The 25,388-nt window shown below is 38.7% G+C and overlaps 1 protein-coding gene and 3 non-coding genes across 8 annotated transcripts in view; all 4 read left to right on the top strand.

The window, feature by feature from the left end:
- Window positions 1-25,388, top strand: part of SSH2 (slingshot protein phosphatase 2) — a 252,391-nt gene that overhangs the window by 186,129 nt on the left and 40,874 nt on the right. For 4 of the 5 annotated variants that reach the window (XM_055402670.2, XM_055402643.2, XM_055402652.2 and 1 more), the window contains 5 exons: window positions 5,183-5,286; window positions 11,541-11,605; window positions 17,953-18,074; window positions 22,655-22,723; window positions 23,514-23,579. In XM_055402670.2, coding sequence (XP_055258645.2) covers window positions 5,183-5,286; window positions 11,541-11,605; window positions 17,953-18,074; window positions 22,655-22,723; window positions 23,514-23,579 — 426 coding nt within the window. The remainder of the gene's footprint in view (window positions 1-5,182; window positions 5,287-11,540; window positions 11,606-17,952; window positions 18,075-22,654; window positions 22,724-23,513; window positions 23,580-25,388) is intronic. The other variant, XM_088828748.1, reaches the window with a different exon arrangement.
- Window positions 13,489-13,568, top strand: LOC129544840 (small nucleolar RNA U2-19). The gene has a single exon (XR_008683584.1). It is a non-coding gene; the product is annotated as a small nucleolar RNA U2-19 (small nucleolar RNA).
- On the top strand, window positions 13,707-13,778 carry LOC129544839 (small nucleolar RNA U2-30). Its single transcript, XR_008683583.1, has one exon. It is a non-coding gene; the product is annotated as a small nucleolar RNA U2-30 (small nucleolar RNA).
- On the top strand, window positions 21,170-21,276 carry LOC129544897 (U6 spliceosomal RNA). Its single transcript, XR_008683634.1, has one exon. It is a non-coding gene; the product is annotated as a U6 spliceosomal RNA (small nuclear RNA).

The raw sequence follows: 25,388 nt of genomic DNA, 5'->3' as shown, positions 1-25,388 counted from the left end.
ATTTTCATGTTAAAGTGAAAGCATTACACCCACTGTATGAAACTTGATTTCCCATAGTAAATGATTCATTTCATCTTGTGTGTTACTTGTAAAACAGAATAATGTCTGTCAGACTCACATGTAGCAGTTTGCAGGTGTGTTGCTTTATTTTGCTTCCTTTATTTTGCTTTATTTGACCAGCCTTCCTGCTGGTCATGGTTGACCACCCTGGCCACATTCCTCAAAAATTTATTCTAATCTCAAAACAGTTAAGTGTTTTCTTCCCTTAGTTGACCTTCTCTACACTTTGCCGGAGTAGAAACTGCCAGTTCACAAATTTCATGCTTTGGAAAGTGCTTTTGATTGGGAGGGATTGGCACAGAGTGCTTCCCTGAATTATTTAAAGCAGAGGATTCATTCCTCTGTTTTTGAGACTAAAAATGCTACCATCGTGCCCAGTTCTTTTCTCTACTGTGCAGCCCATCTGGATTCATCTCTCAGCCAGATGTTCTGCATTCCCCTCAGTAAAGTCTTTCTGTTCATGGCCTTGGTCAGGGAACAAAAAAGGAATGAGCAGAGCTGAGATCTGAATGAATTTCTGTCCTTTGCTTTCACTTCTGTATCTGCTTTTAAAATCTGTTCTGTTGAAAAGCTCTGTAGGGAAGACATCGTGTTTCATCTTCCATAAACTATATCATAAAACTAGAACAGCATAGTAAAGACTGATTCAGAGCATGAACTTTCAAATCAAACCTTGGTTTGAATCCTGGATCAGAGGATTGCTAGCCAGCTGTATGATCTTGGGCAGATAATTTACCATCTCTGAGCCCCTCAGTCTCTTGTGTGTAAATTGAGGGTAAAAAATAGTACCAAAGTAACCTTATTGTGAAGGTTAAATGAAATATTGTGAAGTGCTTAGCTCAGTGCCTGGCATACAGTTGGCATCTACTCAAGTTAGCTATTAGTAGCTCAGTTCATCTGTCAAACAAGGGATGATTTTCCATTTGATGAGCTGGTGATCTTAGGGCAGGACACAAGTAAATGTTCTTCAGTTTTATCCCTGATAAAGACTGGAGAACTTCATTATCACTGTGTTAGAAAGATGATCCTTGTCATTCTCTCATCAAGCAGCTAGTTACTCTCCATCTTTGAATTCAGAGAGTGTTCTTTATCATGTGTTTTCTTTAATATAGGAGTTAAGTCCTCTGGGGTTTGTGTTTAACTTGGGCATCTGTAATCATATACAGATGGCTCCATAGAATTTATTGGAGGAGTCCTCTTCCTAGGTCAGACTCTAGAGAACTAGTCAGTTCAGAAAACATATAAAAGTTTTCACCTACTCTTCTTGATTTTAGAGACCAACTCTGTGCTGATTGAATCTTCAGCCAGCTGCTTCAGAAAGATGGATATTTACATAAATGAGTCTCCTGTTACCCTAGCAAGATATTCTCAGCCTTTACCGTACACTGAAGCACATGTGATTAAATTTACATATTAGTTTCTTCATATGCAAATCAGGCATTTAATTTTCAAGTTGAAATTGATCCTCCTAAACTCTGGTGGTTTCGAATTTTGTTTTTTCACTTCTGCTCCACCATGCTGCCATCCCATCTTTGATAGCATTTATAGAACTTTGACTTTTTTTCAGTGATGAGAAGGGTTTTTTGTAATTAGCCACACTTTCATTCCTGGTCCCTTGTGACCAATACTTCTGTCCCCTTTGTGCCACTTTTGTGATCACTGGGGAGTCAAAATTTGAGACCACAGAATAAAGACAGTTGATCATACCATCCAGAGTGCATCTGCCATGACTCTCTGGGGGCCTACATTGCACCTACTAGGGCAGCTCCCAGCCCAGCTGGATCTGCTGTGCATTTTGTTGTATCAGAAAAGTTTATTGAAATTTGTATAAAAGACTCAAACAGAATGGCATCTTTTCCCTTATACCAATCGTGACTTTGACTCCTGGTTTTTCTTTTATAATCAGGAATTTTCCAGGTAGCTTTAAGTTAAGCATGGACTCTTGTCCTCTGCCCCAACTCCCCCCTTGTGAAAGCACTACATACATTTTGAAGAAGGCACTTAGATATATTTTAAAGCAAATGCAACAAATGTATCTAAGAGCAGTATTCCAGAGCTCTAAAAACCAGGAAGTTGGTGTGTTTGTCAAAGAGAAAGTACCTTTGTCTCACAAAAGGAATGACTGAAATAAGCTCTCAACAAATATACTTCTTTAGTGCTAGATGTAGAGGCCACTTTGTGTACTGGAAGCCAAAATGCCCCTAGCTGAAACTTGCCTGCTGATAGGTAGACTGTTACCTTTATTTTTATAAAATATTTTCATTTAGTAAAGCAGACAGTTGCTGTGTTGGCAGAAGTGTGAATGTCATTTCCTGTCTGTGGTGTACCCCACTCATCCTGTCACTTAGACATTTTGTTTTAGGTTGTTCCCGTAATGTGAGTGAAAGAGAGTGACCCGCAGCAGGGTGACATGTGCACACCACGAATGTAACAAGAGACAAAACTTGTGCAATAGACCACAAGAGCGCAATGCTTTATTTAAAGATGAAAGCAAAACAGAGGCAGCCCCTCCCAGGCAGCGTGCAGAATTTTAAAGTGGCGTCTGTGGAGTCTTTGTTTTTAGAAGACAAATTTGAATCTATTTGGCAAGTTACCTCAGAGGTTTATCAGCTTCACACCACATGATTAAAAGATAAAATGAAGTCAAGAACTGACATTATAAAGATGATTTAATTTCATGTGCCAATTATTTTCTTGTCAAACATTTGTATTTTACAGTCCAGTAATATGCCACATATTTTGAATTCTATAATAATTTTTTTTTAACCTGTGAGATTACAGAATTTCTATTTTCTTGTCCTAAATTACAATTCCTATTGCAGTGATGGGTCAGAAAAAACTATGTATGGGTGGGGAGGGAGGGGGAAGAACCCTGGAATGAATTCATTTATTCATCAGATATCTATTGAGTACCCGTGCTTGGCACTGTTTCCAGTGTTGAAGATACCGTGCTGAGCAAAATAAAAGTCTTGCTCTTCATAGAGTTTGTATTCTATTATAGGGAGCTGACCACAATCAAGTATATAAGTGAATACATATAATTTTAGTTTATGATAAATATCCTGAAGGAAAACAAAACAACAACAGGATCGAGTATGCTGGAATGGGGGAAGGTGATGATATGGAGCTGTGACGTAGATGGTGACGGGCCAGGAGAATAGTGTCCCAAGTAGAAAACGAAGAGCACAAAGGCCCTGAGAAAGGCCTGAAATACAGAACAGAAGGAAGGCTAGTGCATCCAGATCATAGTAAAGAAAAAGGGAGATGATATAAGACCAAGGAAGTAACTCCTTATCAGCTGGTACAGGGCCTAGAAGTCCCAGCTGAGGACTTTGGGTTTTATTTATACATACAAAGGGAAGCTGTTGGAGGGTTTTAAGCAGGGAGGTGATATTATATGATATATATATATCTATATATCTTATTTTAAAGCCCTCTGGTTGCTCTTTGATAAGTGGATAGTGGTGGTACAGAAATAGTTGCAGACAGACCAGTTTAGAGGCTTTTTGCTGATACAATGTCTGGGGTTAGTTTCACTTCAGGGTCAGGACAAAGAAGTAGAGGTATAGTAGAAACAAAACTGGCCATGAATGGAAACTGGAATGTATGAGAACATAGGGGCTCATATATTATTACCTCTACTTTTGGATCGATTTGAAATTTTCTGTAACAAAACCCTTAAGAGAAAACTTTTCAAACAGCAGTCTAAGTGAAAAACAGTGGTGCCCTAGACCATTGTCAGAGTGGTGATAGAGATACATGGACAAATTCAAGTCTCATAGGTCTTGCTGATGGGTTAGATATATATTGTCAGACACAGAGAAGCCAAGAATAACTGTTATATGTTTGTCCTAAACAACTTGGGTGGATGTGGCCAGGGATCAGATTTGCAGGGAATTCAAGAGATTAGTTTTGGCAGTATAAATTTGAAATGCCAATTAGATTCCCAAGCAGAAATGTCCAATAAGCAGAGCAGTGTAATTTACAATACATTAACTAACCCTGCCTGGAGTACTCAAAGACAATCTTGGAATCCTTCATTATGTGTTTCTAAACTTTACCATTAATGGTTTATAAGTTCTATCCTTTTTGAATTCTGTAGATAACATTGAAAGGCTTAGTCTGTTGATATGAAATAATGCAGATACAATTTTGGGTTTTTTGTGGATATCCACTAGTAATTGTGCTTTGAATAGCCTCTGAGCAGTAATTCTCCATCTCTGTTGAGCTATCATTCACGTGAAGGATCATATTAATACTCAAGGCACACTCTGTGAGGTGAATATACTTCCTGTGCACTATGCCTTTTCAACGCTATGGAAATGCAAGTTTATGAAAGTAAAATTCTGAGTAACACTTTAGTGTGATATGTGTGTATTTTAAATATAAACCTTTTTTTGCAAGCATATCTATTGTTAGTAGCTAAGTATTATCACACATTTCACATATGATTAGAACACTGTTGAAACCATAGATCTATGAGTTGTTAAACTAATGTTTATTAAGGGCGCCACTCCATGAAGCTTCTTATTCTTATTGACTTCTCACAAGAAGCTCAATTCGTTTATTAATCTCTCTTTTATAGATAAAGAAACTTACGCCCCTTAAACTCACTCAGGTAAGAAGTAGCAGAGCTAGGATCCAAACCCAGGCAGTCTGGTTCCAGACCCTTCACCCTTGTTTCTAGAACCGTCCCTCTTAACTGCTACTGTGTAATGTATGTAGAATAGTGTGAATTTTGTTGCAGAAGAATTGTCTGTAGTAGATAAGACTGTGTGAGTAACCAGAGTTTCTCTTTTTTTCTTTTTTTAAATTGAAGTATAGTTGATCTGCAATGTCATATTAGTTTCTGGTACAACAGAGTGATTCATACATATGTGTACATGTTCTTTTCCATTATGGTTTGTTACAAGATATTGAATATAGTTCCCTGGGCCACCATACAGTAGTTCCTTGTTGTTTATCAGAGTTTCTTTTGATTTTATTTTAACTTTGTCCCATGAGGTTGGAACTTTAAAAGAGGAAAGAGAAAATAATCCCAAAGTCAGTCTTCATCTTACTCTTTGGTTTTTCCTCCTTAAATTGCTTATTTACTTATTTATTTGTACTTTTTTCCTTGCAGCATCAGTGAGAGCTTCCTAACTGTCAAAGGTGCTGCCCTTTTTCTACCACGGGGAAATGGCTCATCCACACCAAGAGTCAGCCACAGACGCAACAAGCATGCAGGTAAAGCTCCACATATGCCATTCCTGTTCTTGGTTTCTTTGCCTTTTGTTTTGTATGAGAAGACTGACTACCTCCATTGCCATTTCTGCAGCAGTTCTTTAATAGTGAAAGAAAGCATTGTACTATGCTGTAATCACTTTTCTTTCATGCTCATAGACCATTTTTCTGGCACTTAGCAGAATGCCTTATACATGAAGTAGATGTTCGATAAATTTTTATTGGAAAAATAATAAGGTTCAAAAAGACGTTAATGACATCTTAATGTGATTTCTCGAGCAAGGTTTCAGTAATCAGCTAAAAGATGTTCAGTTGTTTCCTCAAATCCCATGCAGTATCAACTGACCAAAGATAGTATTTGTTTTTGTCTGCTCTCTAGGGAAATCACAAGACTAATATGGTATATTACTAATTTAAAGTAAATTCAGTGTCACTATTGTGATAACAAGTTATTATATCATATATTTAAATACCAGAGTCTATGTCTTGATTGGGTGTTCACATTAAAAAGACTGAAAATGTAATTCAGAAGACATATAGAAACAGAGAGTCATCAGATAAATGTTCACTTAGGTATGGGTATAATGCTGTGATTTTGAAATAACCTGCTAATATTCTTCACCTAACATTGGAAGGACTGATGCTAAAGCTGAAACTCCAATACTTTGGCCACCTCATGCGATGAGTTGAGTCACTGGAAAAGACTCTGATGCTGGGAGTGATTGAGGGCGGGAGGAGACGGGGACGACAGAGAATGAGATGGCTGGATGGTATCACCGACTCGATGGACATGAGTTTGAGTGAACTCCTGGAGTTGGTGATGGACAGGGAGGCCTGGCGTGCTGTGATTCATGGAGTTGCAAAGAGTCGGACACCACTGAGCAACTGAACTGAATAATAATGTGAGGCTTTTTTTCCCACACCTCCAAGCAGTTCTCAGACACTAACTGGGTATCTGGCAATTCAATTCATTTTTGACATTGTCTACCTGGAGGTAGTGTCAGATTCCACAGGTTAAGGGCTCTATTGTATAAGGCCGCCCCTCCCTATCCCCCACTTCAGATGCCAGTCACCAGTTCAACTTGTTGTAGATTGAATGTTCCGGTGACCCCTTCCTTGGGATTGTGTAATTTGCTAGAGCAGTTTATAGAACTCAGAGAAACATTTTACTTACTGGATGGCTGGCTTATTATAAAAGGATATAACTCAGAACAGCCAGATGGAAGAGATGTGTAAGGCAAGATATTTGGGAAGGGGCACTGGGCTTCTATACCCTCTGAATGCACACGCTCCCCAGTCTTCATGTGTTCCTCAATCTAGCAGCACTCTGAACCCTGCCCTTTTGAGTTTTTGTGCTGGCTTCACTACACTGACATCATTAAATTATTGGCTATTGGTAATCCATTCAACTTTCAGCCCCTCTTCCCTCCCCAGATAAGGAAATTCCAACCCTCTGATCACATGGTTGTTTCCCCTGGCAACCAGCCCCCATCCCGAGGTACTTTCCTAGAGTGTCAGATCATTAATATAACAGAAGACATCTTCCTGGCTCCCATCATTTAAGAAATTAAAGTAATATTACAAACTCTGTGCCACAAACTGGACAGAGATGAAATATATTTCTTGTTATAAATCACAGTATCACACCCACTAACAGTGGAAGGTGCATTTATATTTCCATATGTTAGACTTCTCTAGGGGCTTCCCTGGTGGCTCAGACGGTAAAGCATCTGTCTGCAATGCTGGAGACCTGGGTTCAATCTCTGGGTCGGGAAGATCCACTGGAGAAGGAAATGGCAACCCACTCCAGTACTCTTGCCTGGAAAATCCCATGGACAGAGGAGCCTGGTAGGCTACAGTCCATGGGGTCGTAAAGATTCGGAAACCACTGAGCAACTTTACTTTACTTTTACTTTTTAGACTTCTCTAGCATTAGGTGCATCTGTGGTGATGAGGTTAAGAAAGAATCGAAGAAAGTTTGTCTCAGGAGAGAGGTCTCCAGGTATAGGATATCCATAGTTTAGGAAGATAACCAGCCTTATGCCTCTCTTCTAAATAGCAAGTCTAATTTGTATCATTTGGGGGAGGAAATAAAAGTTGGTTGTCCTCAGGACATCAATTAGAGAAACCTCAATAAGTGCTATACAAAGAGTGTTTGCTTATTGTCCAAAATCGGCCATTTGGATGATGTATTACCTGGAAGTTAGAATTAGTAAGAAAAGAACAAAGAAGACTGTAAACCTTGAGTGTGTAGGTCAGAGGTGAAAACCAGAAATCCTGGGTCCCATTGAGCCAGTAGTTGAGTTTAGCTCCAGTCCAGATAATCTCGGCTATTTTAGTGGCTGCCCTACTTCCTGTCTGGGGCTTCATCTCGTTCAAAATGTAGCAGCTCAGAATTATAATCCAGCTCATTGGACAGTATTATCCTCCTACCAAAACCTCAGCCGTGGAAAATTTTTAAAAGGGGCACGCGAAAAACTCCCCCAAAACTTGAATGCACAGAGGAAGTAGACCCAGTTGAGCTTTGTGTTTCTGTTTGCTGTGGATATTTATCATTTACAGTAAAAAGAAGATGAAATATTGGCTTAAATCCAGCTTGTCTGACTAAGATGTTAGTTAAATTACTCTGTGGCATGTAATGGTAAGTGGGGTCAGGGGCTTTTAAAGCTCCTGGCCCTGGTTGGTCTTTTTCTTTGGTCAGACTTTCACACTCAGCTGCCACCCAGGTTTCTACTTGACCTTGTCCACTGAGCTTTCTCTATACCAAAAAGAGAAGCAGATTTAACACAAACTGAATGGACTTTATTTGTGATTCAGACCATAACAGATGAGGCAGTGTGAGTATAAATGCAGCTCATAGAGCCAGACCTTCGCATAAGCTGGGCGCTCCCTTGGCCAAGTCCACAGTAACTGAAAAGATGATTGCAGAATTGAGAGCAGATCAAGGGCTTCCTCTGTCTCATGATACTTTCTTCTGCATGTTTCTCAAGCTAGTTAGAATTTTATCTGGGCTTCCTTAAAAATATCCAAGTACTTTTTTGTAATCAAAAGGCAATATCATAAGTGAGTGTCTGCTAACATTTTAAAGAGAAACAACCGAAAGTCTATAAAATCAAACAAGTCTAGAACGTCACTACCAGCAGTGAAATATATGAAAATAAAATGTAGAAAAGGGATCTTAATGGTTCGGGTGTGTTGCCTCTGTTAGTCTCTGTGAAGGACGGTTTCCTAGTAGGAAGCACCAACTTTGTTCATGGCAGTTACCACTAACAAACCTGAGCTTCTACATGCCCCGCTCGCATAAGAAGCCCCTTTGTAGGGGTAGGGCTCCCTGACTTTGTTGAACCTTCTGAGAAGCCAGCTAGATCTTTGGGCCAGTAGTAGCTGGAGTGGGGATTTACTGCTACTCTTTGCCCAGAAGGGCTTCCCAGGTGGCTCAAGTGGTAAAGGACCCACCTGCCATTTCAGGAGAGGCAGAAGATGCACGTTCGACCTGTGGGTCGGGAAGATCCCTTGGAGGAGGAAATGAGAACTCACTCTAGTATTCTTGCCTAGGAAATCCCATGGACAGAGGAGCCTGGCAGGCTACAGTCCATGGGGTTGCAAGAGTCAGACATAACTTAGCAACTGATCATTTGCCCAGAAACGTTTTTCTCCTCTGGAAGTTCTCCATCCTGAAAATTCTTTCCTCAGGTTATTTGTCTTCATAGAACAAAAAGAAAACTTAGTTTTTAAAAAGCCTGAGCTGCTTACCTCAATTGTAGCTAGTAATTGTAGGCATTCTTCATTGTTTATACCTAATACTTTGTCTCCCCACTCTTGTTCTTTTCTTTTTTTAACAGCTTTATTGAGACATAAATACTATATTATTCACCCAATTTACCCATTTAAAGTGTACATTCAGTGATTTTTTTTCAGTGTATTCACAGAGTTACACAGCCATCACTACAGTCTAATTTTAGGACATCCTCGTCACCTCAAAAAGCAACCCAGTACCCATTAGCAGTCCCTCCCTATGTCGCCCACCCTCCCTCCTATCCCTGAGCAGTCGCTAATCTACATCCTGTCTCTATAGATTAGCCTGTTAGGGGTGTTCCATGTAAGGGGAACCATATAAACAACCTTTTGAAACAGGCACCTTTCACTTAAGACATGGCCCCTTTCAAGACTCATCCATGTGATAGTATGTATCCTTTTTATGATAGAATAATATCATAATGTATGGATATACACCACATTTTATTTATCCATCCATCAGTTGATAGACATTTGAGTGTTTTCCATTTGAGGACTAACATGAATAATGCTGCTGTGAACATTGTGTACACGTGTTTGTGTGGACACATGTTTTCATTTCTCTTGGATTTCTGCTATGAACCCACACTGGTTCTTGCACATGAGACTTATATTGTGTCTCTGGGTTTGAAGTATAATAGAATGAACCTGGGCAAACATAGTGACTCTTCTTTTTAATTTTGAAAGTTGAAAGGTTCTTCAATAGAAGAATAAAGAAGCCAACAGTAAAATGAGGGGGAAAGGCAAAAAAACTATTCTTTAAGAGAACAAAAGAGGGGAATTCCCTGGTGGTCCAGTGGTAAGGATTCTGCGTTTTCACTGCTGAGGGTCTGGGGTCCATCCCCAGTCAGGGAACCTAAGATCCCACAAGTATCAGAGGACAGACAATGTCTGTTTGCCAGCCTACTTTTTTTTCTTCCTGTCTCTCTCCACTTCTTGCACATATCAGTATTTCATCTCATAATTAACAGCTATGAAGTTACCTAGAGGAAAAGTATGTATGGAGATTCCAAGACCAGTGTGAGAACAGGTTACACTGGCATCTGTGATTGTGCAGCTGCGTTAGTCACTTTAGACTCAAAAAAGGGTTGGGCAGGAATGAAGTTTTTTTGTTCTCTCATCGTCTTCATTTATGACAGTACATTATCTAATTATCTCTTACTAGCCAAAGCTTCCCTGGTGGTTCAGACAGTAAAGAATCTGGCTGTAATGCAGGAAACCTGAGTTCAACCCCTGGGTCAGGAAGATTGCCTGGAGAAGGGAATGGCTACCCACTCCAGTATTCTTGCCTGGAGAATTCCATGGACAGAGGAACTTGGTACAGGCTGCAGTCCATGGGGTTGCAAAGAGTCAGACATGGCTGAGCAACTGACACACAGCCAAAGCATCAGATTTCCTAGTATAGTAGGGAATATGAGGAAATCTATAATAGTTTGATACAAAGAAATTTCAACTTAGTTTTATAGAATGTATAAAAACTAGTGAGGATTGAAATAATGATTGGCCATTTTAAAGCACCTAATGATCACTAGAATTTATAGCCCTTGAGATTTGCTGTATTTATACACACATACACGCATTTTTCTTTTTTTTGGCCATGCCATGTGGCTTGCAAGATCTTAGTTCCTGACCAAGTATTGAACCCACGCCCTCAGCAGAGAACACACAGAGTCCTCACCACTGGACCACCAGGGATTTCCCAAGATTTGATGTATTTAATAAGTGTGTGCTCAGTTGCTCAGTCATGCCCAACTCTTATGGACTGTAGCCCTCCTGGCTCCTCTGCCCATAGAACTTTTCAGGCAAGAATACTGGAATGAGTTGTCACTTTCTTCTCCAGAGGGTCTTCCCAACCTAAGGACTAAACCTGCATCTCCTGCATTGGCAGGTGGATTCTTTACCTTTGCACCATCAGGGAAGCCTGTTTAATAAGTACTGTCTTTTTAATATCAGCCACTAACGTGGAAATCATTTTTAACTGTTGACATTATTCCAGGGGGAATCTAAAAATCTTTTTAATTATGATTTTTGCAGCTGAATATTGCAGTTACAAAAATAGGAATGGCAAAATGGTTAGCTTTTTTTAAGTTAGGGATGATTCTAACACTACATACCATACACCTCAGTTTCAAGATTCCCTCAGTTCCACCTTCTGTGGCCCTGAAAACACAGCCAGTGCTTTCTCTGCCCATCACTCTCATCAATATCAGCCATAGTACAAAACTGTGATTGGGCTCAAGTGCAGCTAGGACAAACACAAAGCAAATTTTAATGTAGGGTAAACTTAAAAGTGAATGTATGGAGATGCAGTCCACCATTCATATAAAGACCCTCAGTTTCTCTAATTAGAGCCCCTCAGTGAACCAGAACTTTCTTTTACACAAGTTATTAGGGTAGAAGGAATCCTTTCTCTTAACATTACAATGGAGAATAATTATCCTTTGTTTTGAAAATTTCACCAGGTGATCTCCAGCAGCATCTCCAAGCAATGTTCATATTACTTCGCCCAGAAGATAACATCAGGCTGGTAAGTTAGTGTTATTATAACTTTCTTCTTCAAAAGACTAAGATAGCAAACATTAAACAGTCATTTTTATGTCCCAGCACAGTGCTGGGAACTATGTGGACTAGAAAAGAAGAATGACATCAGCAAAGAGCTTAGAATGTAATTGGGGATGTGGGCTAATCTGAAATGATGTGAAATAATTTGATGATCCAAGACTTGCTGAGCACCAGTTTGTGAGTTACTGACCATCACTCACACTTTCTGAAGCAGTGACGCTCAAACTTCAGAGTACATAAGATTCACCTGCACAGCTTGTTAAACTGCCATTTGCTGGACTCCACCTGAAGAGTTTGATTTGGGGAGAGGGAGGCAGTAATATTTACAATTTTAGCAAGTTTTCAAGTATTGCTGATGCTGCTGGTCCAGGAATCACACTTTGTGAACAACCCCTGTAAACTCCATAACAGTCACTTGCATGTATTAAAAATAGAAATTTGTGGATAGTTTCCAAAAATCGTGAGCTTTGGTAGAGCTAAATCTGAGATCGATCATTCACTTTATCTTCTTCTCATTAATAAAATTCCAGAGTTGGGATTGCACCTCCAAATGTTAAATTAACTTCAACCACAAGAGACTTGGGAACGCATAAGGGAGCAGTTAGGAAGGCTGAATTAGCAATTAATTTTTTTTCTTTGCTGCTAAAATATGCAGCTTCAGCTGCTTTACATTTATAAAGTATAAATTCAAAAAATGTAACTGAAGCCTTTGAATGAATTCAGAGTTCAAGTGATAAGCCATTTTACAGCAGTTGTTTTGAATTGTTGCAAACACATAGTCATTATGTTTCAGATTATTGAGTGAGTCATCTTCAAGAAAATGAGTGAATACATTGTGTGACTTTGGACAAATTAGCACTTTTCTAACTGAAAGAAGTATTTGTAGACTCAAAGCAAAGCCCTTTGTTTTGAGTTAAATTTGAAATGCTGAAACACTCATCCTGGGGATTGTGCATAAGGTTAAAAGTTTGCTAGTCAACTGAAAGTACTGCTTTTATTTTTTTAATAATTCAACAACAAATAGAGGCACTAAATTCCACATTTTGCTTTAGCTTTGAAAATAGGACTAAACTAATTTTTCCTCCAGGAAAGCTCTGGATTGTAAATACAGTCTTAAGCATTAAATATAGTACTTAGGAAAACTGTAGCTGATAAAATGAAGACAGTGGTTTCATAGTACTCTTACAGATTATCAAAGACCCATTTAGTTTAAAAAAAAAATAGACTAGGAACTTAAGAACTTTCCTAACATTTAAAGTAACTTTAGCTAATGTTTTAAACTAGAACTGAGGTTCTGGCAAGGTACTACTAGAAGGCATCTTTGAATAATTTGCAGGAGAATTTAAGAAAATGAGTTTTTTGGTTTTGTTATATAGTATATTGATTTTTTTTCCAAAAAGAAAATGTTTTGTCTTTAATCAGACAGTACAGAAATTCATAAAGAACAGAGTAAAAAGCACTTTGTATCCTGTACCCCAAGAAAATCATTCTTACTATTTGAATGAGTATCCTTGTAGTCTTCAGTGTGTGTCTAAGAGTATGAGGAAGGACTAATGCTAACACTGAAGCTCCAATACTTTGGCCACCTGATGCAAAGAGCCAATTCACTATAAAAGACCCTGATGCTGGGAAAGATTGAGGGCAAGAGGAGAAGGGGTGACAGAGGATGAGATGGTTGGATGGCATCACTGACTCGGTGGACATGAGTTTGAGCAAACTCAGGGAGATAGTGAAGGACAGGGAAGCTTGGCATGCTGCAGTTCATGGGGTCACAGAGAGTCAAACTAGACTTGGCAACTGAACAACAACAATGTGTCTGATGCTCTGCAGTCTGCTCTTACTGAACTGGGTCATTGATGAAAACAGCCAAATTTGAGCGTCAGAAAACCTTGCAGTCTACCTAAAGCACGATGTCTGAAGTGCTGACAAGCAAAAGTATAAAGTAATTTAAAACTTATTTCTAGGTTGTATGTGCTTTTAAAGGTGACAGTGGATCACTGAAGACTTGTCAATGGTTGAATGAGACTTGGGGGAGGGAGTATATGTTTGAAAGGCTGATCAGTTCTGAGCGATGATAAAAAAATGTATTATTACTGACCTTTATAACTGTTAAGTTTTCTACACTTGATCTGAGCTCAGAAATGAGAGAAGAAAAAAAGTGTGTGTCATGTCAGATAGTGCCTTTTTTTTTCCCCTTTTTTGAAATAGAAAGCTAAAAATACAAATGTTTTATAACCTGCTTTCATCACACTTTCCTATGGGTATCTGTCCATGTCAGTAAATAAACCTGCTTTTAATGACTATACCGATATAAGTCCTAGAGTTGTTTTTTGTTTGTTTGTTTGTTTAAGTTTCATAGAGATTTTTAAAAATAATAAAATCTAGAGACTCTCTCAAGCTATGTTCTTTTGAAGACAGTGTTCTTTAGTCCATTAGTGTCACATCTAAAGTCTATTTTAATTTTAGATATTAACTTTGCTTTGTTCTTTTGGCTAGAAATTAATATTTACATACTTTTGAAACCTTTCTTTCTGATGGATTGGGTGAGCTGCATGTCTAGACATTGGGACTTTATAACGTGGCTTCCCTCAGGGTAAACATGGCATGCAGGGGCATGATGTAAGACTTGGGGGAAAGAGATTAAAGGTGCACCATAAACTTCAGGAGGAGTATTTCCTAACTTGAGTGATACTGAGGAGGGAAGTTATTGTATCAGTTCTTGAACTGCTTGTAATCAGATTAAGCGTTTAAAGGAGGGAAGTTTTAACATTTTTTGATAGATGAGCTTTGAGAACAGTGGGGTTCTTATCTCTCAAAGAGAGCAGTGAGATGACTTCTCAGACCTAGGTTTGCTGGATCTAGTTCTCCTGAAACTTGTATTAGGATTCCAAATTTAGCAATAAAGGGACTTTCTTAGAGTACTTTTCTCAGCTGCTATTGCTGCCACCTTTTAAAATCCAAAATGCTATTTTATTTGGGTAATTAATGTAAACCTCAGTAGTGTCCATTTCAATGAGAACTTCAGTTAATCAAATTCATCCAGATCATTGTCTTATTCAGGCCATCTATTCCATGGAAGTTCTGGAAACTGAGGAAATACTGGAATTGCGGCCAGTTGTAATATTACAGTATTATCTGCAAAATGCTATTTTTAATTATATTTCTCTGATTGGCTTGATGAATTCAGTTATTAGATATTGTTAAATTCCCCCTAATGGAGGAGTGAAATAGATCTCAAACCAGGGTGGGTATTAGGTTTTTCTTTATCCTGTGGCTCTTACATTTTAATTCCTTAATCTAGAATCTTGAAGCTTACAGTGAATTTTGAAGCCTCAAATTGACTTGAGGCTTTGCAAAAAAAAAAAAAATTATAAAATAAATTTAATCTTATCCTTCAAATTAGGACATAGGTATTAAATTAATATGATGGCTTCCTGACTCCCTGATTAAAGCTCCATTTCTACTTAGTAAAAATTTTGTAATAGCTATAGGTACCATCTAGAGGTCCGTGATCAAATCCCAAGACTTCTAAGTGTGATTCTTCCATCTAAGAAGCTGAAAATGGAGTGAATCTGTGATGTGCCAGTTGTTTAGTCGCTAAGTCGTGTCCAACTTTTTTGTGACCCGATGGACTGTAGCCCACTAGGCTTCTCTTTCTGTGGAATTTCCCAGGCAAGAATACTGGAATGAGTTCCCATTTTCTTCTCCAGGAGATCTTCCCAACCCAAGGATTGAACCCATATTTCCTGCATTGGCAGGCGGATTCTTTACCACTGAGCCACCAGGGAAGCCAGTAACTCAAGCCTAAATCAGAGTGAGATGACTGGGACCTTTCCCATTAGGTTTGGGATCTTCTGTTATGGTTAGACTAAACAAGGGAGGGCCAAACGTTTGAAATGCTCTTTATATTTTAAATAGATATGTAGATAAACAAACACACACCTCACTTGTAAAAGAATCACAACTAATGTTTTATTTATCACAAACTTGCTAACTTGGCCTGGTAACTTACATAATAGGTAATATTTATGGAGTTTATTTGTTTGTTTGTTTTTGTTTTTACTTGTACTGGCTTCCGCTTAACCAGTCAGTCCCCACTAATAGATGTAGAAGTTGTAAATAAATGACCAGAAGTACAGTCCAATTGTCCCCATGCCATCTGCTTGTGAGCCTTCCCAGAAATCTTCAGAACTTTGATAGCATAAAAGCCCTCTAACATACATATTCAGGAAACCGAACAGTTAGAGCTTGCCAAAACAGGCCCAGGTTTAGATATGTAATAATATCTAGATATGTAATAATACCTGAGATCTTGTTTATTAGAAATTCTAGTTTACTTGCACCAGGTGTTTGGTTAATTTAATATTTTGTGGAGTGTTTCTAGAATCTCAGTGTCTACGCTGCCTCCCAGTCCTCCTCATGTGCATTTGCTACTGTCCATTACTCTGTGTGTATAATGCTCACTCGATCTGAGCCCATGGGACTAGACCTTTGTCGGTCTAGATATTAGTTACCTCTTAACTTCTCACAGGTGAATTTGGTTTGAAATGTTCTGTTATTTCATGGAACATAAAAGTTAGCAGTACAGCTCTCTTCCTGCTACATGGAGACAGAATGGTAGGAATTACATTCTTGGTGTATGAGCTCTTACTAGAAACAAGCTTTAATGTAGCTACTTTGGTGTCTGTGGTCACAGGTAGCTTTTCCTCGGATCAGTCAGAGTAGAGGCAGAAAGACAGCCAGGAGCGCCTCACCTCTGCCTTACTAAGTGGGTCATTTGATGGCTTTTTTTTTTCTTTGCCTGTGAGACCATCACCACAGTCTGTGCTCTGGACATATTCATCACGTCTGATTGTTTCCTCCAGAGACTTCGCTGGTGGTCCAGTGGTTAAGAATCTGCTTTCCAATGCAGGGGACATGGGTTCAATCCCTGGTTGGGGAACCAAGATTCCACATGCTGTGCAGTGTGGCCAAAAATAAATAAAAGTTCCCTCCAACCCTCCCTCCTTCCGTCTTCTTCATCCTCCTCACAATGATGATGATGGCGACAATTAACAGAAGACCTACCCTCTTAGCAAATTCTTTTAGTAGACTTTATTTTTTAGAACAGTTTTAAGTTCACAGTAAAATTGAGCAGAAGATGCAGAGATTTCCCACACACCCTCTATTCCCCCTCATGCACAGCCTTCTCCATTATTACTATCTCCCACAAGAGCCGAAGATCTTTTACAATTGATGGACGTACACTGACACGTCGTTATTATCAAAATGCGTGGATTACATAAGAGTTCACCCTTGGGTGTTGTACATTTTACAGGTTTTGACAAATATGTAGTGACATGTGTGTACTCCACCACTTTAGTATCATACAGAGTTATTTCACTGCCCTAAAAATCCTTAGTGCTCCTCTAACCCCTGTCTACCACTGATCTTTTGACTCCATAGTTTTACCTTTCCCAGAATGTCATAGAGCTGGAACCATACAGTAGATATCTAGCCTCCTCTTGTTGGCTTCTTTCCCTTAGTAATGTACATATAAGATTCCTCCATGTCTTTTCATGGCTTGACAGCTTGTTTCTTTTTAACACTGAGTAATGTTCCATTATCTGGGTGTACCATAGTCTATCCATTCACCTACTGGAGAATATCTTGTTGCTTCCCACTGTTGGAAGATCTTAAAGTAAAACTTGGGCATCATGTCCTCTTACTCCAGATATTTAAGGAAAAAGGTATAACCAACAAGGCCATTATCATGCTGACAGTATGCTCTTAATGTCATCCAAGACTATGTGCATATTTGAATTTTCTGAAGGCCCTTTTAAGATATCATAATTTTGACAAAAATAATATAAACTTCTGATATCTGAAACAAGAAAATCTTATAGTACATAATCTGTAAGAGTTCAATAGAGCATACTGCTCTGGGATATTAAACTTTGCTTCGTATTATAATTGTTGGTGGGACTTGGATCTGTGAGTCACAGATCACATTCCACTGTTAGGTCAATAGAACATGCCAGGGTAGTTGTTACTATTATAAATTATCCTAACAGCAAATGTTTATTGAGCGTTTAGTATATGCCAAGCACTGTACTTCACATGCATTATTTCATATGATTCTTATAACCCAGCGGAATAGCTATTATCCCTTCCAAATAACTTACTGAAGGCTTCACAGTTAATACATGAGTTGGAATTTAAATTTAGGTCTCCTAACCATGGCTCTGCTGTCTCCCTGAGTATACTTTAAAATGGTGATATAAAAAGAGTTGAATGATCTTAAATTGATCTTGTAAATTTCTTAATTTCCAGGCTGTAAGACTAGAAAGTACTTACCAGAATCGAACACGCTATATGGTAGTGGTTTCAACTAATGGTAGACAAGACACGGAAGAAAGCATCGTCTTAGGAATGGATTTCTCCTCTAATGACAGGTATGATACCTCAAATGGGAGGATGGGATAACCTTTTTTAAACAACCTACTCCAGTTACCTTTTGAGTTATCACAAGAACATCTTATGCAGTTCTACCTCTAAAAAGTTCAGCATGTAAAACTAGAGAACATCAAAAGTATCTTAGACACACAATCTTTAGAGACAGAATTGTTTAGTGATGTCTTTGGTTATATGTCCCTGATTTACCACTGTTCCTTACCTTCTTCCTCTCATCTTTAGGTGGTAATGATATAAAGCAAATGGTTTAAAGTTCTATCTCCAAGGAGGAAAAAAAAAGGCTTTTCTTTGCAATCCACTTTATTTTAAGCCATATGACTCACTTGGTGATTCTGGGGCTCACATCCTTTGTGATTTTGTACCAGTAGGTTCTGGGGGCAAAGAGAGCCCACTTTAATTCTAGTCTGTTATATCCATGGCCTTACACCTTGCTTCTGTCAGATGTCACACTTCCTTTTTTCTTCTTCTGAGTTAGAAAGGAGGGGGGAAGGATTATTTCTAAAACTCAAAACAGAACCTTTTATAATATTCACCTTTGACTTCAGCAGCACTTTACATCCTAAGATTAAAGATATCACACAAAACCTGGCTCCTTTGTGCCCTGAAGGTTTGTCGCTTTCTTTTTTTATCTTCCCACTTTTTCTGGAGAAATCTTAGGAAGACTGTGGAATGTGGCTGCTAAGCAGATCTTTGCACTGTAGATAATAAGCCTCAGGAAATCCTGCCAGATGTCTCAAAGCGTGGACTTCCTGGTTCAGGACTAGAGTGCAATTGTGGAGTAGCTAGGGGTGTGACCCAGGCTGGGAGAATTTAGCCACAGCAAGCGAATAATACTGAGAGTTCTTCTCATTATCCAGATGTTGGAAGGAGGAGGGGAAAAAAGTCACACTGTCACCAGAAAGATTTTCAAACTAGTGTTTACCTGAGCTTGAACATAGCAGTCAGCCTGAAAATGATTTGTGGGTTCACCAGGATCACAGGGCCAGAGTCGTTACCTTGTATACCACTTACAGCCTTTAATTGTAATGCCCTAAAATTACACAGGATCGAAAACCACATTTAGGAAGCTTTTTCTCCTGCCTGGTTTTAACCTCTCCTCTTAGCTAAGCAGCAGATCTTTCAAGACGTATTCATCCTGTAAGAATACCTATCTTGCCTACTTTCATTAGTATTTTAAAACCCCTGACTTGGGTTTTTATCTTTCTAGATCTGTACTGTCTAGTATGATAGCCACTAATCACATTGTAACTATTTGAATAAAATTAAGTAAAACTAAAGTTTCAGTTCCTCTGCCACATTTCACATGCTCTGTGTGGCTTGTGGCTTGCGTGTTGGACAGAACATTTCCATCGTCACAGAAAGATCAGGTGGACAGTGCTGCTGTCCATCTTACTTCCTTTGTTTGGTTCTCCCTGACCACTCCTTTGGAAGTCCCATAAAACAGGAACTGGAGCTGCGTGGACACATCATTTGAGTCTTGCCTGAAAGAGAGAAGGTGACAACTTCAGATTCTCCTGACCCAGAGTGTGAGAAGTTAGGTGTCTAATGCTATTTCTCTTTCACTTTGTCCTGAACATTCCCAGAAATCATAAAGAATGCTTTATTAATGTGAGTGCCCAGTAATTTATCCTCAGTAAACTGCATCTGTCTTTGGTAATAGTCCTGCCTGAATCATATCTGACCAACAAAAGAAAATTTTCATTTATGGAAGACAAAATGTGATAAGAAAAGCTAGAGGAACTAGTTTTAATTCTGTTTGGTAAATTTGATATTATGAATTATTCCCCTACACACTCTGTTTGAATGAGCTTAAGAAAAATGCTACCTACTTCAGAATACCATTGCTCAGGTAATCTAGTATCATTTCTGTCTCAGTTGCTGTTTAAGGAACCTGTATCCTTTTGTTTCTAAGAATACAAAAAGTTAATGTTTCAGAACAGTATTAAACCAGAGTAGAACCCAGAATGTTTATGACATGCTCATTCCAAGGATTCTCAAAATCTATTAGAGCCAATTTATTTAGCCTCTTTATAAAATCTTTAAGTATTGTGTTATATTTTAAGTAATAAATTTTTTAATAAAAGTATACCTTTAGTTTCCAAATTGCATTAGATATATATTTCAAGTTATAAAAGAGCTTTATGATGTTTTAATTTTTCCTCATTCCACCAATACCTTGAAATGTCTGGTACATAGAAGCACTCAATGAATATTTTTTATTGAAATGAGTATCTATTAAAAGAAGTAACTATATTTTAATGGAGAAAATCTCATGTGACTCAGGATAAACTAGATAAAAATACTAGATGTGCCTAATATAGGCCTCTCTTTCCTGTCATGTGATGAAGCTATTCCTTAATGTTAAAAAACATTCTGACCTGAATACAAGCAGAAAATGTCATGTTTGGTTCCTGCATATCATTGTCACTTGTCTAAAGTTTAACTGGTGTCTGGTCACGAGCCCATGGATCACACTCCTTTGAACCTTTGGTACCTTGTTTAGTTACTTGATTTCTCAATTTATCATTAAGCTATCAAGCCTTCATATACTTGTTTCTAGGACCTAGCTAAGCATTTGCTTAAAAAAAAAAAAAAAAACTTTAAAAACTCAATCAACCTTGAGAAGCCATTTTCAAAACAGGTTTTCTCTGCACCCATTTCATCTATTCAACAAAAACAGTGGTGGAGCTGTCTTCCTCCCTCTGGGGCCTGGCACAGGAGCTGTTCAGGAGTTCAGGCCCAAGGTTACAGTGTACATAAGCTGTTCAGTCTTGATCTGAATCTCCTACTCTGGAATCACTAGTGGCGCTGTGAGTAATACAGGCCAGCAAATGCAGTGCACATTAGACGCAGCCCAACTGGGGGCCGGCCTCCCTTAGCCCTGCAGTGATTCCAGCGATAGGAGTTCCATGTTCCCTATATTGTTTTTAATGCATTATCATGATGTCCCCCTCCCTGCCCTGCCAAAATCACTGTCCATTTGATTAGAGCACCCACTCCAGATTCATATTCAACATTTGTTTTACATGACAATACAGTCATATGTATTTTTCACTTTAAATTTTTTTTCACTTTAGTGCTTGTTTCGGCAGCACATATGCTAAAATTGGAATGATACAGAGAAGGTTAGCATGGTCCCTGAGCGAGGATGACACACAAGTTCATGAAGTGTTCCATATTTTTTTAAAAACATATATATATTTTTTTCACTTTAAATATGTTAGATTTTTATGATAACCCTATGAGGTTTAGGTTTTGTTACCTGCATTTTAAGATGAAGAAATTAAGGCTGAGAGGGGTTAAATAACATGTCAAAAGGAATTGAAATACTGAAGGAGATTAGGTTCAGATCTTTTGACATAGTATAACTAACTGCTCAATAAATGGTAGTTGTTATGTTTAGGCACTGTTGCACACATTTTTTTTTTTTTTTTGGTGTGTTATCTAATTAAATCTTCAAAACAGCCCAATAAAGAAGGTATTTTTTTTACCCCAGTGTTACAGATAGGAAACTGGAGCACAACACAATTAATTATATGGTTAATGTCAGAATCCAGATTCCAGAGCCCCCTCTAACTCCAGAGCCTGTGTTCTTAACCATCCTTCACTATTCCATCTCCTACATCCAGTGTTCTTTCTCCTATATCATGCTGCTTTTCTAGATATATTGGCAGGGAGAGAGTGTGGGAGCTTTTGGGAAACTAGATGAAAGGGAAAACGGCTTATGGCAGCCTTAAAGAGAAAAAGTGGCAGAAGTCTAAGGTAATTATAGTTGTCTAGAGAAGTGGTGTGGTAGAGACTCAATTGGGAGTCCACGGTTTCCTATCCCAGCCTGTTTCACTAACTTAAAACTAATTTCCTTCCTGGAATAGCGTGTGATTTAAATAATATTCTAACATACAATCCTAGAGCCGCCCCTTTTTTGGTTGAGAGTCCTGCTCACTCTGTGCCTCAGCAGTGCTGGTTCAGTACATGGCCACCAAGCACTGTTTTATTCATTTAAATGGCAGTGTGTCTCTTTTGTCTCTCTTAAGCCATCAACAATTACTTTTCCCTTTTAGACTACTGAGTATATTCTGGCATTTAATAAATCTGTGTAAACCTTGGAAATAAAATTGAGCAAATCACATTCCGAGATGTGCAGTAACCAGCAGTAGTTCTTGGTATTAGAAATGATTCTTAGAGTTGACTTGGGAGCTGTAATCTTGGGCTGAGCCCTGCCAGTAGCACATCAGCCATCACCTGGTCTTTTCAGACAGTGGCCATTGGCACGACAGCAATACAGGAAGCTGAGTCAGTGAAGTTTTCTTTGTTAAATGTATAAGTATCTAACTAACAAATATAGTTAGTTATATAACAGATACTAATATAACTATCTAACTAACTGTTTAAACACCTGTTTAAAAAACATACATTGGATTCCTTGTAATATGTTAGAAATTTCTCCACCTGTATCAGAATTTAGAACTTAGAGACTTATCCTCTGTAGTGAAAGAGTTAAAAAAAGAACTGCTTCCTAGGGTAATAGAAAGTAACTTATGGACTATTTCTTGTCTTGCAGTAGCACTTGTACCATGGGCTTAGTCCTGCCTCTCTGGAGTGACACCCTAATCCATTTGGATGGTGATGGGTAAGAGCTTTCCCTTTTTATTCTCCTACAGAAAGCCAAGGGGTGGGGTTCCATCTTAGTGCCCATTCATTCAGCTGAATGGGAGGCCCATTGTACCCAACTGAACTGTCATATCAGCAGCTCAGTGAGTCCTTTTAAACTCCTGTTTTGTAAAGTAGAGTAAAAATACAACTTGCCAGAGCCTCTCACTTCTGTTCTTCTGGGCCGACTATGGTAAGAATACAAACAAAGACGAGCTAGTCTCTTGGCTCACTCTTTAGTCTGAGCATGTGGGACTGTTGCAATGCTTTCCCAGAGGATGATATGTTCTGTTTCAAATAACCTCTCGCTCCCTCTGCCAGCTGTCAGCCTACAGTATAACCCATTTCTATGCCAGTTCTTTCCAGTGACCCCCCCACCCCCACCTCCTGGTGTTTTTAGAATGTGTCCCCAAGAGACCAAGATGTTTGCTCCAGTTTATAATACCAGGGTCAGGTTTGCTAAGAACCCGCAAGACTTCCAAGTAGAAATATACAGCAGAACAGTTTGTCCATAGCTACAGCTGGGAAACAGTATGTAATTCCCTCACTCCAATGTGGGAGTCCATTCATATTGCTTGGTAGATAAAATCAGACAATTTGTTGAAGGACTTTTCAGTCAAGTCCTACTCCAGTTAACTTCTACACAAAGTACTTGATACCTTCTACTGAGCCAGCAGTTAGTTGCTAGCCTAGGAAACAACCTTGAAAACTCACAACTGAAATAACCTACTCTCACTTAACGGATTTTTGTTTCATTCTGTTTTCCTTAGTGGGTTCAGCGTCTCAACAGATAACAGAGTTCACATATTCAAACCTGTATCTGTGCAGGCAATGTGGTAAGAGGACTTTTAATATCTCTACAAAAGTTTTTTTTAATATGTTATTGAAACAGTATTTTGTGAGAAATTGTATTTGAAATGGAACAGTTCTTTATGAAAATGCGCGGTGATCTGTTTGTGTGTGTAGGATTTTGTGTGATCTGTTTGTGTGGGCATGATAGTTAAAGATGACCTAGAAGTTCAGTTTTCAAATGATCACGATGGGAGGCCTTCAGCATTGGTGAACAAGTGAATCCATAGCCAGTTGGAACTGAGCTTTATAGAGACACATTGACTCAGTTAGTTGGTAGCCATCTAGAGCTGCATCTAGAACATTCACGACGATGCATTAATTTCCCCTTTCTTCAGGTAATCAGGGATAGCATTGATGGAGTTACATTATATATCGATGTTTCCATTTTAAATCGTTGGCAGCTGTTTGTGACACTATTTATATAATGCACATAAATTCTAGAAAAAACACTGTAGTTGTTAATAGCCAGCAGCTGATGTACTGACACTTCTGGGGTTACTTACTGTGTGTGTCAGGCACTGAGTGCTTTACATAAGGATTACATCTAATCATCACACCAACTCCCCAAAATAATATTATTAGCTATTTATGATGGGTGAAAAAACTGAAGTTTGAGAGAGGTCACATAGCTGGACTACGAGTATCTCTTACATTTAGACAGAATAGATTCTTTTTTCTCTTGTTCTGGATTATTTAAAAAAGTGATCCAATATAAGCAGGGAGTGATGTGATTCTCAAGATTCAGAGTCATCCCCCGGCCAGGGATGTGAGTTTCAGTCCCTCATTCAGTTGCCTGTTCTGTAGTGGAAGTCCCCACCAGGAGCAGAATGGGCAGAATGCAAGCCAAAGGAGAAATAAAGGAGCCTGAAAAAGACTCCAGGGAGATCACTTATCCCTGAATAACTGGATTGATAGGCTTGAAGTGGGTGTAGTCCAAAGAGAGTCCACTGAACAATTAAATCTTATCACCTCATACGGTAATTGAGGTAGGACAGAGTTTCAGGTCATGTGTTTAGACCAATTTTTAGTTTTAGGCCATATTTCGGTGATAAATTTCTCATAGAAAAAAACTCATAACCTCTTTTGACTAAGATTCAGTTAAAAACAACTGACCTGTAATTACACACTGCTGTATTCAAAATGGATAAATGACAATAACGTATTTTATAGCACATGAAATTCTACTCAATGTTATGTGCCAGCCTGGATGGGAAAGGGGCTTGGGAGAGAATGGATACATGTATATGTATGGCTGAGGCCCTTCAGCGCTCACCTAAAACTACCACAGCATTGTTCATCAGCTGTACCCCAATACAAAATAAAACATTTAAAATTTGAAGGTAAAGAAAAAGCATCTGACCTGTACCAAATAAAATCCAGCAGCCTAAGTCCCATAAATGCAGTATTCTCAGCTATATTTTGGGGAGAGATATAAAAACAGTCTTAATTCTTTAGGATTCAAGTAATTCAAGCTTTGATGTTTTAAAGTAGACTGACTAGTCCTAACTCTGTTAGCTTATTGCAGAATAAACTTTTTTTGGTGTACCACATGGGGAGTTCAGTTCAGTTCAGTTCAGTCGCTCAGTCGTGTCCGACTCTCCGCGACCTGAACTGAAAGTCACAGGAAAACAAAAAACCCTAGTAGATGATGTGTGAATCAAAGCAGCGTTTAAAGCAGGTGTTTCCTTCACAGGAAGGTGGTTACTATAGCCTCTCTCTCCTGTACACAGCTGAAATACAAGGTGGCTGTGCCTTGAATGTGTTTTAGGGTACTTGTACCAAATACTTGTGGC

Source organism: Moschus berezovskii, chromosome 20 (assembly GCF_049115385.1).
Source record: "Moschus berezovskii isolate FMDL1 chromosome 20, NW_MosBer_1.0, whole genome shotgun sequence".
NCBI classification, from domain to species: Eukaryota; Metazoa; Chordata; class Mammalia; order Artiodactyla; family Moschidae; genus Moschus; species Moschus berezovskii.
This window is presented reverse-complemented; position numbering and strand designations above follow the sequence as displayed.